Source organism: Styela clava, chromosome 1 (genome assembly GCF_964204865.1).
Source record: "Styela clava chromosome 1, kaStyClav1.hap1.2, whole genome shotgun sequence".
NCBI classification, from domain to species: domain Eukaryota; kingdom Metazoa; phylum Chordata; class Ascidiacea; order Stolidobranchia; family Styelidae; genus Styela; species Styela clava.
In genome coordinates, this window is record NC_135250.1 from 24,414,942 (window position 1) to 24,428,058 (window position 13,117).

General features: G+C 33.1%; 2 protein-coding genes and 1 long non-coding RNA gene across 4 annotated transcripts; 2 read left to right on the top strand and 1 right to left on the bottom strand.

Moving 5' to 3' along the window:
- Positions 1-2,032: 2,032 nt before the first annotated feature.
- LOC144425605 (uncharacterized) lies at positions 2,033-4,781 on the bottom strand. 2 transcript variants are annotated; one of them, XM_078114932.1, is made up of 3 exons: positions 3,364-4,781; positions 3,078-3,283; positions 2,033-2,914 (listed from the first exon to the last, which is right to left on the bottom strand). In XM_078114932.1, the coding sequence occupies exons 1-3, from the start codon at positions 3,451-3,453 to the stop codon at positions 2,788-2,790; spliced, it is 423 nt and encodes a 140-aa protein (XP_077971058.1). In that variant the 5' UTR covers positions 3,454-4,781; the 3' UTR covers positions 2,033-2,787. The 2 variants fall into 2 exon arrangements, with proteins under 2 accessions (XP_077971058.1, XP_077971055.1); XM_078114929.1 differs by having other exon boundaries at positions 2,554-2,917; positions 3,364-4,776.
- A 3,503-nt stretch (positions 4,782-8,284) lies between these two features.
- LOC144422710 (uncharacterized) lies at positions 8,285-9,207 on the top strand. Its single transcript, XM_078112456.1, has 3 exons — positions 8,285-8,626; positions 8,708-8,907; positions 9,061-9,207. Exons 1-3 carry the CDS (start codon positions 8,402-8,404, stop codon positions 9,185-9,187), a joined length of 552 nt encoding a protein of 183 aa, XP_077968582.1. The 5' UTR covers positions 8,285-8,401; the 3' UTR covers positions 9,188-9,207.
- A 293-nt stretch (positions 9,208-9,500) lies between these two features.
- On the top strand, positions 9,501-13,080 carry LOC144422725 (uncharacterized). The gene is made up of 2 exons (XR_013475346.1): positions 9,501-9,975; positions 12,459-13,080. It is a non-coding gene; the product is annotated as an uncharacterized LOC144422725 (long non-coding RNA).
- The last annotated feature ends 37 nt before the right edge of the window (positions 13,081-13,117 follow it).

Here is a 13,117-nt window from a genome sequence, read left to right on the forward strand (position 1 = left end):
ACGCGCTACGAGTGTACAAGAGCATTTTTCTCAGAAAACGTTGCATACCGGTAGAGAATTTTTGCCTATTATGTCACAGCTATTCCTAGACCAATTTTTCCTTACTACTATTAAAACTACAACTCCTAAGGACGCAAATGATGATTGACTTATTTGATTCATACTTAAATTTCCGAAACACAACCAAAAACTAACGAATAGCATTTAAAGTCGCAAAAACGAAATATTGTTTACAACCACGACTGAAAATCTATCAGGGTGAAAAAAGTGTCTGAGCGAAAGCGAAAAGACCTATTATTACGTCACGTTTTTGCATCTTGCTGATTGGCCAATGTTACAAATTAAACAAGGAAGACGATGCTCGGGAAAATCTCCCTTGGAAAAATATTTAGCAATTTTTGCGTGTTATTGCGGGCCGGATAAAGTGACGCCGCGGGCCGGATCCGGCCCGCGGGCCGTAGTTTGGTGATCCCTGATTTAAACCTCTGAAGCGCTGTTTATAAATACTCAGAATTGGCAATACATATATATACATATATTTAAGGACGGACTTTCAAATTTTCAAATCTATCATAGCAACATAATACGCTATTATTAGGAAAACCAGTGTCCCCAAAAGGATTTTAAATCGTCTGTGTAAATCCTCCATCAAGCCACAATTATGTTCCCATTTGTTGGCCAACAGTTTGTGGGTCATTTCGGCTTTATTGCTACCATACCATTCATCTTCACTTGAACGAATCGTCAGTATTACCTACGTACGTATAGAAAGTGTATGTAACGCCATAGCTATAAAAATTGTTAGTATGCATAAGTAAATCTCCTCCCTCCATACCAACCTCGTACAAACATCGTAGAAAACGGACCAGCAGACCACTTTGGCGTCAAAGAAGCCATAAATGGTGGCCACTTTACAGTATATGATAAGTTAAGTTGTGAGTGAGAAGCATAAACATTGACACATTTAAAGATATGATTTTGATGGTCGACTCGATAAGCTAAAGGCTACGTTTTTTCTCTAAGCTGCCAACTTATCTGGCAACAAAACCTAGAAGGTAACTTTTCAATATTTCCTATGCTGCGTTGTATTCGTTAAAACTTTCAATAATGAAATATACTTTATTCTGTATTTCCGCAATTTTAGTTTGCTATTATTACTCCTTCGATCAATTTTATGCCAATCGTGAAACTAATTATACCAATATCTTTGAAATTTTCATCAAAAATCCTAAATGATTCTATTTACCTACTTTAGCATCTGAAAATTCTTCCATGATTTGTTCCCAAACTGCAACTGCTGGCCAGTCCATTACTGCATCAACATCTCCGAGAATTCGACGGTATTCTTCTGTGGTGACTGTTTTGGTCACAATCTAATTCTAGGTTATAAATAATACCCAACTTAATTGAAGACAACGTCGAATACTAAAACTAACTTTACCTTGTCCCACAGTTCTCTGTCATACAAAAGCTGTTCAAATGCATCGTGTACGTTATATTCAAGTATTCTTAATGCTTCTGCGATAGATTTTGTCCCGGTTTTCTGGAGACATGCACATATTATTTTCATTGCGATATCGCGGATATAGGCGAGTGCGTCTAACTAAATATGCTGGTAAGTAATGTATAAAATTAAATTGGTTTTGGGTCTAATTTCTATTTCTCACTGCGATTTGGGCATTAGTTTGATTTCAATACTCTTCACACAGTCTAATTAGTAGCGATTAATCAAAATCAAGGCTGTGGAGTAGTAATATTAATTTCACAAATCTGTAACAAGTGTAAAATGCGTGCGAACTTCAATGACGTTATAGGCTATGTATATGACTCAAGTAAAAAGACGGCGTTTAGAAACTCATACTAATTAAATTAAGTCGCCATTTGAATATAGTGTTGATACAGTCTCTACGTCACCCAATAAAATAGAAATCACGATATCAACTTCATAATTTTATTTTATATGTACCAAACAGCTCAAATAACTGATCTGAGAGAGTCAAATCTACAACCAAACACATTTTGTCTTTCTACGTATTCTTAACATATGTTGGTGTCGTGCAGAAGAAATAGTAGCCTACCGTTACAGTCAGCTCCCGGTGCTCTGAACACACTAAAATATAAACCGGAAGAATGATTTTATAGTTAAATCTTATACAGGGAATTCTGTTTATATGTCTACTGATAATTTCGAGAACTATTTTGTCGTTAGAACGATAGGGGTTCTGAATGGTTTTTATTTGTTTACGAACGTTTATTGTTAGGCTTCGGGCTTTCCATTATAAATTGCGTAAGACTGGCACTGAGCTCGCAATGAAAACAACGCAGGGCGTTAAAGAATATCGGTACAAAAATCCATGGCAGTTAGCAGTCTCACGTTAGCAGTGTCACTGTATTGTTTCCAATGACTCGAAACTCGAATAACCTGTGAATCGCGACTAGGCGTTCAGGGACACCTATTCAACACTGAATATACATACATTCTATCAAATTAAAGAAATTAAATATATGAAAATTCAGAGCATTTTATTATATATACTATTTAACTCACTAGTATTCAGTTGTATTAAACTCGTCACAATGTGGTACAATGTTTAAAAACACACAAATACAGAACATTTTATACTAATCATATTGACATCCAAAAATATTCATTGAAATTGTAACAGGAAAATGTGACAATTAGCGGTATTTGTTTAATTAATGTAAATTTATTTAAATGCAAATCTAAATCAATAATTGTTTCTTTAATGTAATTCTTTATATATATTATAGAATTTCCTTCCCCTTTCATTCAGATATTGCTATATCTACAGGACACTCAATAGTATTGTCAAATCTGAGAACATATTTTTGTTTGCATGGATCGGTCTCATCAGGAATCGCTTCACACTCGTCTGGGAGAATGGCAGTTTGCCTGCTGAAAAACATAAACAAATTATTTAGAGAGTTATGATTGCGTGCGGTACCAAGGTTACTAATTTTACATTCCGTAAAAAGATTATTTATCACAATCATCATCATAACTAACTGCATTTAGGCGCGTGTAACCTATCCAATCAAATTTTATAACTACTTACTTGTCACAGCAAGATGTGGCAACATTTTTAATTGTTCTATAAACTACGAACATTATAGATGGGAGATGTTTATTAGATTCTTTCATTTCGGTGAAGTTGGGTGGACATGATGATGGAAAATGAAAACGATCAGTATCTTCAATTACGGTTTCAACTTTAGCAGGTCCAGGCAATCCATTTTCTGACACAAGCGAACAGTTTAGAATCTGTATAAATGTAATAAACAAATGTGTCCAAAAAGTTATTTTTGTTAAGCAACAATCCATGACAAAGTCCCCATACATACTTGATAAGATGCGATGTTACATTGACATTCAATGCATGGTCCATTGTTCCACACTTCACCAATTTCATAAAATTTCATAATTATACTCATGGGAGTAATTGAAAAGTGTTGACACTTTCTAATTCCGGTTATACGGTTTCCACAACTTGCGTTGATGCAGCCAACAATTGCAAATGCAGTCAAAGTTATGAAAACATTTTTTTGTCGCGGAGCATTCCATCATGTTTGTAAGAAACGAATTCGATATCTCAAGCAAATAAGGTTTCAATTTTATACCTCGACGTAGAAAATCAGCGGAGTAACTAATTTCTACAGAAATAATTTTAATTGTGCTGTATCTGACATAATCACAGTCTTATATACTTTTCTGAGCAGATAAAAAGCTAATTTTTTCTCTATTTTCAATTTGTTTACAAATCACGAGAGTGCAAGTAGTCACGTTTGTGATTTAAAAATAGATATTTTCTACGACGAGTTGACGAGTTTTTTTAATAATGGAGAAAGTTTTAATTTATTTATAGAAATATTTTGTAAGTATCTGTTTTCAAAATTTTATAATTTCATTTTTTTCGATTTTATGTTTTCGTCCTCAAATATATTCTATGAAATAAATTTAGATATTTAATTTAGATATGACTACTTCCAATTGCATGAAATCTCGTAAACAACTTTAATTTGCGTCAATTATTTCACTTTGGAGAAATTAAAAATTATCAATCACGCCGAGCACTTTTACATCGCAAATGACATGGAGAATAGGAAATTGCAATGGTGTATATCCCGTAGGAAATAGAACTTTCGGATACGTATTTTTGTGCTGCGTTGAAGCTGAAAGTTGCAACAATTTTACAAAACTATGCATTCATTTCATGTGTGACTTCATAGATGCTCCATGAATTGTGTCAGGATTTGTTTTCCACAACCAGTATCTTATATGAACAATATCTTGCATTGGGATAGCTTACAAATCACCAAGTATCAGATTGATATATATTGCCATAAATAATCAGGAATTGTAGTATAAAAAAAATTCAATCGTCTATTTTCAGTAGTTTTTCCTTTCAATTTTTTGGAAATAAATATAAAACTATTTTACTGTTCGTCCGCAACTCTTCGCTCAGAAATCAGTCTCCTTCATGTTAAAGAATTGAAACGTATTTAGAAAATAAATTTTTGCAAAGAAAAAGTTTTTCAAATTCGTAAGGCGTCGTCCTACTATAATTGCTGTTACCTTTATATATCTTTACTCTCTGAATCCCAGGCAGTAATATTTTCAGAAAGCAGGATAGTTTAAATTACTCTGTGAGAAATGTTAGTTGCAGAAGAGTTCAACAAAGATTTATAATTAGCGCTTCATCACATATTTTCAGATAAAAACCAAAAGAACCAAAATAAAATTGAAATAAAAAAACACACTCCATTTTACCAAAACATTCTCGTCAATGAAAATCGAAAGCAAAGTCGGTTCATTTCTTTGTCGCGAACCTCGGCCGAAACCGACAACAAGCGGCCCGAGGCCAAAAACGTTTCATTGGAACCTGTGAAAATAATCAAAATTTGTGATAACTATAAAACGATCATGAAATATTATTACTCGTAATCTTTCTATAACATTTGTTTCTCAAAAATTAGGAATGAAAACAATGTAATTATATGTAATCACCCAGTTCAGACTCAACCATTATTCTGAACGTAAAAGAACATGGTTTGAAGTTTTGGATATGCAGGAATCTAGTTCTCGCAAAAAATTATTTATGATTATAACACCAAATGTAAAAAATGAAAACAATTCAAAATTTTGCATGAAATTTTTCAGCTTCAACGCTCGCCAATAAATCTAATTGCGTAACTTACGTGAAACTAATGGAATGTAACTGGAAATAGTCCCAACAAAACTAAGGAGAATTTCTAATTTGTGGAAAACAAAACACAAATAAACTACTAAATTTAGAAGTTATCGAAATAGCTGCAAATCTTCGGTGACATTCTTCCAGATCTGAGTTGTTTCATAAAACTATCTAAAAGATTGATTACGTATTTTAGATTTATGTTTGCGCTGTATGCATCAGTGAATAAGTTGTCTTTAAAAAAATGTATTTGCAAACATAGAAAAAAATAAGAGTGTTCACTTTTGCTATAGTAAACGAAAATAGAACGAATCGCATTCATTTTTTCCGGTCTCGAAAAGTATGAAACGCTGCGAATATGTTAAATACAGCATAACTAAACTGATTCGATTCCAACTTCCAAGGTTTGTTTCATCGAGTCTTTTCGTTCAAACTTTTAGCAAAGCATACTAGATACTAGTGTTTTTTTCGCCTACGTTTGTACCCTCTAACTGTGAACACGCATTCCTTATATATATCCTTCCGGGCTAATTCAAATATTGTGCTCGGCAAAAACCCATTAGAATAACTCCTGCTATTGAAGCTGAATCCGTAACTTATTCAGGCCGAAAGACACTTTTATTATTGTGTCACAAACCTTTAATCAAAAATTACATTTTATTAAGAATAAAAAATCATCTAAAATTTCACTAAATTACACCTCACAACAATAAAAATTGACTACAAGCTGATTATCAAAATCGGGAAGTTGCAACTGGTATAATGCATCAATGACTGAACCCACCCCAACTCTGCCGACTATATCATAAAATAATATATACACTAAACACGATACAAATGCAACAATAACAAAGCATATTCTTACCGTATGACTGCCTATTCTACAGAGTTCCATACGCTACTGCAAAAGTCATTTTTGTATGAAGTTGCTGATAATAACCGTAGGTTATTATTGATTTTACATTCGGAAAAAATTATTTATCTTAATGATCATATCACCATCATCATAACTAACGGCATTCAAGCGAGTGTAACTTTACCATGAATGTTTTTAATTACCCCTCTGTTACAGCACGATACGACAAGAGTATCAACAAATCGATAATCCACTACAAACAAATCAATTAAATTACTCAGTAAAAAGGAAAATATACAAACAAATGAAAAAAAAAATGAATAAATTTTTTTTGCCACACCAAATTAATATTTTTATGAGGATTGCCAAATTGGATACCGAATTAGTCAACAAGAGTAATGTATTGTGGATAGAAAAGTATTCCTCAAAAGATATCGCCAAGCTGATTATAATTGGAGTCCCCTAATGCCAAATTGCCCAATCAGAATTGCCAAGTTAGATGTATGAAGAGGTGGGCTAAACCTGCTTCACTCATCCAATAGAAGCCACAACAAGCCAAATAACGTCCAAATTATTTCAAATACTATTAATCAATAACAGTACCGGAATCATAATTAAAATTAATTAGGGCGGTATTTTACAGAGGTAGGTAAATTGCTCAAGGGAATATATATGGTGTTAAAGGTTTAAGTAAGGTTTCTAAGGTCATGGATTATAGGCAAGTAAATTTAATTGAGGTTGTTGATCACTGCGGTCAGTTAAAAGATTTTCAGCGTTCAGTATATTTTTTTTATTTCGGTGAAGCCGACTGGACACGATGATGGAAGATTTTAAATATCAATATCTATAAATTCGTTTCAACTTCATCAGGGTTGTCATTCCTTTTTTTACAAGTAATTAACAGTTCAGATGAGTCTGTATAATAAATGATTTATTAAATGAATGCGCTAAAAACTCGATATTTTCTCAAAGTACCAATACATACGGAATAAGGTATGATATGATAAGGTAGGTTTTATGAAAAACTCTGATTTGGAGGAATGTCACCGAAAAATTGCAGATATTTCAACAATTAACAAATTTAGAAGTTTTTTGGTGTTTTGTTTCAATTTCTATAAATTTGAAATTGCTTCTTTCTTTAGTTTTGACTACTTTCGGTTATATTCCAATCAGTTTCACGTAAGTTACGCAAAATGTATTGGCGAGCGTTTGAACTGAAGAAATATAATGGAAAATTTCAATTTTTTGTCTTTTTTTATGTTTAGTATTATAATCATAAACAACTTTTAGCGAGAAGCGAAAGCACCATCCCTTAATTCAGAACGTGAATAAATATGTATTTAAATATTTGATTTTTTTCAAGCGAATTCCAACTTTTATTTTCGGTTTTATTTTAGGTAATCTGATTCAAATTTCCAAAATAGTTTTATAATAAAATATGTTGTGAATTTGTTCCAATTTTTAAAATAAAATGTATCAAAACAAAAATGACAAATTATCTAAAAATATGCGATAAAGCACTAATTATAAACCTTCGTGAAACTCTTCTACAATTACCAATATGATAATTATCAATATCATATTTGGCGATTTGCAAGCTATTCAAACCAATACAAGATATTGTCCATGGGATTTGAACAATCCACTATGACACAATTTAAGGACCAATTTAAATCACCTATATATAAATCACACGTAAAATTAATGAAATTTGTCGCAGCCACCATCCTTAACGAAGCAGACAAATACATAAATCGGAAATTTCATTTCCTACGGGATATACAGCATATCGTCGTCATTAGCGATACCACAATGCCGGTCGTAATTGATAGTTATTATATTCTCCATAAGAGTTGAATAATTAACACGAATGAAAGTGGTTTTCGAGATTTCACGCAATTGGAAGTAGTCACATCGAAATTAAAAAGCTAAATATATTTCATACAAATTTTTCAAGACGAAAACATAAAATCAACGGAAATAAAATATAAAGCTTTGGTAAACAGATTAGTAATACAGACAAAGTATTTCCAAAAATAAATTAAAACTTTCTACATTATTAAAAAAACTTGTCATCTTATCGTAAAAATATTTTTTTTAAAATCACGAATGTGAATACTTGCACTCTCGTGATTTGTAAACATATTGAAAATGGAGAAAATCACTTCATCATGTGCTCAGAAAAGTATATAAGACTGTGATTATGTCAGATACAGCACAATTGAAATTATTTCTGTAGAAATTAGTTACTCCGCTGATTTTCAAATTTCTACGTTGTGGTTTAAAATCGAAACCTTATTTGCTTGAATTATTGAGTTTTTTTCTTATAAAGAAGATGAAAAATTTCGCGATAAAGGCTGTTTTTATAACGTTGATCTCGTTTCCAATTGTTGGATGCATCAACGCCGCTTGCATTTACCACGGTACAGCAGAAGGTAGAATATGTAAACACTTCCCCAATATTACTCCAGTGTTTCGAGTGGCGAATTTTCATGAAGTTGGTGAAGTGTGGGACGATGGAATATGCGTTGAATGTCGATGCCATCCCGTAACTTACAGAGTATGTATTGGTACTTTGTCATGGATTGCTGTTTAATCAAAAATAACCTTTTAAGCACGTTTGTATATTATATTTATACAGACTCTGAACTGTTCGCTAATGACACGTCATGGAATTCCTGGACCTGATAAAGTTCAATCTTTTTATGAAGATATTGATATTCTTCCATCATCATGTCCAACCGGCTTCATCGAAATGAAAGAATCTAGTAAACATCTCCCATCTCTAATGTTCCTAGTTTTTCGAACAATCGAAACTGTTGAAGCAAGATGTTGTAGCACGTAAGTGATTATAAAATCTAATTAAATAGGTTACACGCGCCTAAATGCAGTTAGTTATGATGATGATTGTGTTACATAATCTTTTTACAGAATGTATAATTAGTACCCTCAGTAGCGCACGCAACCATAACTCGCTATGTTTATGTTTTTCAGATACCCACTTGCCCGTTTCCCAAGCGAGTGTGAAGCGATACCTCACGATTCCGAACCATGCAAAGACAAATATGTTCTCAAATCTGACAATACTGTTCAGTGCCCTGAAGTTAAAATTTTGACGTAAAATAAAATGCTTTGAATTTACATATATTTAATTCATTCAATTTACAAACAATGTATGTATGTTGGGTAGGAAGGACGGACTTTCAATTTATTTTTCAAATCTTTCATAGCAACATCATATATAATCGCTATTATTAGGAAAACCAATGTTCCCAAAAAGGATTTTGAATCGTCTGTGTAAATCTTCCATCAAGCCACAATCGTGTTCCCATTTGTTGGCGAACAGTTTGTGTGTCATTTGGGCTTTAACCTTTTTTCCTGGGAAAAGTTTGTCCGGAATTTCTTGATTTATGAATTTATGATTTATGAACGGTTCCCGGCCATCTTTAACGTTATAAATCAAAAGTTTGCTGCTTGGGCATATTGACCTAACGTATAAATTGTGCTGCCGATATCTGGACCTGAGGATAAGGATGGTACTTGTTAAATGCGTGAAAGAGAAATAATTATGTGTAACTTTGCGTACTTCGATGTAATGGGTCGAAACAAATTGATTGAGAAAAGATTATGCGTAACTTTGCGTAATTCCACGTAATTCGTCGTAAATTACAAATGCAGTTTGAGGCACCTTGTGGCGTCTGAAGCTGCCGCAAAATCATGGCGGGATTTACAAACCATGGCCGCTATGGTCAAATCATTGCGGCTTACTATTTAGCTGCCACAAACAAATGGCGTGAGGCGGGGTACCACGACATCAAATTGAAAACCATGGCGGGTAAATTGTGCTGCCACAAACCAAGGCATGTAGGCTGTAATGGCAGGAACGCCCCTGATCGTGACACACTTTGGGTAAGTTACAACATTTTTCTTACAGATACAGTTTCGATTGATTTGGGGTTAGGTTTCAGATTTAGGTAGATATAATTTCGCATGGTGAACTAAAATCTGGTACATGACTTTGTGAATATACTGGTAATAGCGCCATAAAACCATATTAAGAGACGCCGCGGTTCGTTCGTAGCAGGAGCCGCTATGAGGTGGTAATCACTGCGTCTCGTAACTTACGTGACAAAGTCGAAACAAATCGATCTAGAAAAGATTAGTTTAATGGTGTGGTCGGTAATCACCGAACCTGCCCATAAAGAGAGAAACGTTTTGTATAGTTAGACGCAATATTTAGACATTATAAGAAATGAAATTAATAGTCTGATTTTTACGTTAAGGCTTGAGAGCCGAGTTTGAAGTGTTTAACTTAATTTGAGCTGAGATCGTTTTAAACTGGTTAGAAATCTATTAGTATCAACTGAACTCATAAAAGCTTCAATTGGTGTGTTCCTGAAAATTGTTGAATTCCAAGACAAGCATTAAGAAATAGAAAGCCTCGTTTTAGGAATCTGCGATACACCGAACCCAAAATCCAATGATACATTTTCACGATGAAATCACTTTTCCTGAAAAAAAAATTACAATATATATATATATATGAATGGATTCAAGAAGAGACCCTTGTACATTACACCCATTTCCTCAAAAATTTAACGATGATGAAATCTCTATTCAAATTTTGGGTTCACACGTCACTACCTCAGCTAGATCTACTAGATTTTAAAAATACTTTTATTTCGCCACTGCCTACTGAAGTTATTTCACAATCCTCTGGTAGAACGGCAAGTTGCATGCTGCAAAACATAAACAAAATATTAGAAAAATCATCGACAAAAAGTGTTGTAAAACCTTCATAAACTTGTATTCCTAGTTGACTAAGCCGCTAAGCTTCATGGTCCACCAGAACTGACAACATTGAAGTGCACCTAACTCTACCTTCAAATTTTATATTTACCCACCTCCTGTCACAGCAAGATGAGGCGACAGTGTCAACAAATCAATAAACTAAGAACATTCGAGATGCGAGATGTTTATTGGAATCAGTAACTTGGGTGAAGGCGAACGGACATGATGTTGGATAGACGTTGCCAAGATTTATAAATTCGGTTTCAACCTCATCAGTGCCAGTTCTTTCATCTTCTACGAGTAGCGAACAGTTTAGATGAGTCTGTACAAAAGTTGAGAAATGGAATTTTAAAAACTTTATTATTTTTCAAGAAAAAACAAGAGAACAATGCTCAAACATAAGAACACGAAAGCCAAGACGAAGTAGTACCGTAAATATATGCTACTACGGTAGTACTGGTATCAAATCTTTTATAGTAGCGGTAGTCCTCCCTACTTCGCTGACCACCAGATCGCTGGCATGGTGCGCACTTTTTAATTTTAAAGACGTCATCACACAAAATTTAAGATTGAAAAGCAAATCCCATGAATCCCACACATTATAAAAGTAATACATACCCTTGTAGCGACTACAACAACATAATAATATTAATAATGAAACGATCCATATAAATTTTTGTCCAATACTAGTCAATTATTACTGATTCATACTCTGTAAGTTACGGGACGGCATCGACAATCAACGCATCGTTCCACACTTCACCAACTTCATAAAAATTTGTAAATCTACTTGTAGGAGTAGTTGATGTGTGTCTACACCAGGTATCTCCTGATATATCGTAGGTACAACTGGCGTTGATGCACCCAACAATTGCAAATGAGATCAAAGTTATAAATACCACTTTCATCGCAGAAAATTTCATTTTGTTTGTAGGAAACGAATTTAATTATTCAGGTTTCGATTTTATAACACAGTTCAGAAGTTTGCAAACTATTAGAGTTAACCAATTTCTTTTGTTCTGTTTCTGTTGTTTTGTTTTGTTCAATTTTAGTTGTTCTGTATTTGAAATATTCGCCGCCTTTTATACTTTCCGGGACCGGAAAAAATGAATGCGATTCGTTCTGTCGTGTTATTTTAGTTCACTGTAACGAAAGTAAACACTCCTAATTTTTCATATAATTTCTGGAATAAGAGCTTTTTTGAAAAATGATAACTTACTCACTTGTTTTCGGTAAATTAGAAATAGTTTCCTATTTTATATTTGCGACTACTTTCATTTACATTCCATTTAGCTTGACGTAAGTTACGCAATTACATTTATTGGCGAGAGTTGGAACTGAAGAAATATTATAAAAAAAAACTTTTGTATTTTTTCGTCTCCAATAGTATAATCATAAACAACTTTTAGCGATAACTTAGAAATTACTGTATATCTAAAACTTCAAACAAAGTGCCTTCATGTTCAGATTATTGTTAGAGTCTGAATTGAGTGAATATATATTGTTCTGATTCCTAATTTTCTGCGAAACAAATGCTATAGAAAGTTAACTAACGATTAATATTATTTTATAGTTGCTACAAATTTTTATTATTTTCACAGGTTCCATAAAACTTTTTGGCCACGGACTGTTATTGTCGGGCTCGGCCGAGGTTGGCGTCAACGAAATAAACCGACTTTGCCTTCGATTTTCATTGACGAGAATGTTTTTGTATGAAATGTGTTTTTTTGGTTCAATTTCCATTTTGATTTAAAAATTAAATATTAAACCAGAAAAAGTGTAAAATGGACACGATAACAACCCATCATAAACCAGATTATGTTTATTTTTTCAAGCGATTTCCAGCCATTATTTTTGATTCTATTTTATGTAATATGATTAAAATTGCCAAAAGAGTTTTGTAATAATATATGTTTTAAAATTGATTGAATTATTAAAAAAGTTTTGTATCAAAATGAAAAGTTATCTGAAAATATGTGATAAAGCGATCAGGTTTCTTTGTGGAACACTACTACAACCAACGTTTCTTACAGATTATTTTAAACTATTCTGTTTTCTAAACATATTTATGCCTGGAATACCGAGAATAAAGATATATAAATGTAACAGTAATTATAGTAGGACGACTTAAGGATTTGAAAAAGTTACTCATTGCAAAAATTAAATTTTTAAAAGCGTTTCAATAACAAATACAGATATAGCCATGAACCACGTGGTATGATGAGCTGTGATTAACTGTGAGTTATTTGCGCTTCCGATA

What these genes read in the sequence shown, in the direction of transcription:
- LOC144425605 (XM_078114929.1), bottom strand. Translation starts at nt 3,453, where the DNA reads ATGAGTATAATTATGAAATTTTATGAAATTGGTGAAGTGTGGAACAAT. An exon ending in GTAACATCGCATCTTATCAA is followed by an intron (nt 3,284 to 3,363) that starts GTATGTATGGGG and finishes ACATTTATACAG; the next exon opens with ATTCTAAACTGTTCGCTTGT. An exon ending in GCCACATCTTGCTGTGACAA is followed by an intron (nt 2,918 to 3,077) that starts GTAAGTAGTTAT and finishes TATGTTTTTCAG; the next exon opens with CAGGCAAACTGCCATTCTCC.
- LOC144422710 (XM_078112456.1), top strand. Translation starts at nt 8,402, where the DNA reads ATGAAAAATTTCGCGATAAAGGCTGTTTTTATAACGTTGATCTCGTTT. An exon ending in GCCATCCCGTAACTTACAGA is followed by an intron (nt 8,627 to 8,707) that starts GTATGTATTGGT and finishes ATATTTATACAG; the next exon opens with ACTCTGAACTGTTCGCTAAT. An exon ending in GAAGCAAGATGTTGTAGCAC is followed by an intron (nt 8,908 to 9,060) that starts GTAAGTGATTAT and finishes TATGTTTTTCAG; the next exon opens with ATACCCACTTGCCCGTTTCC.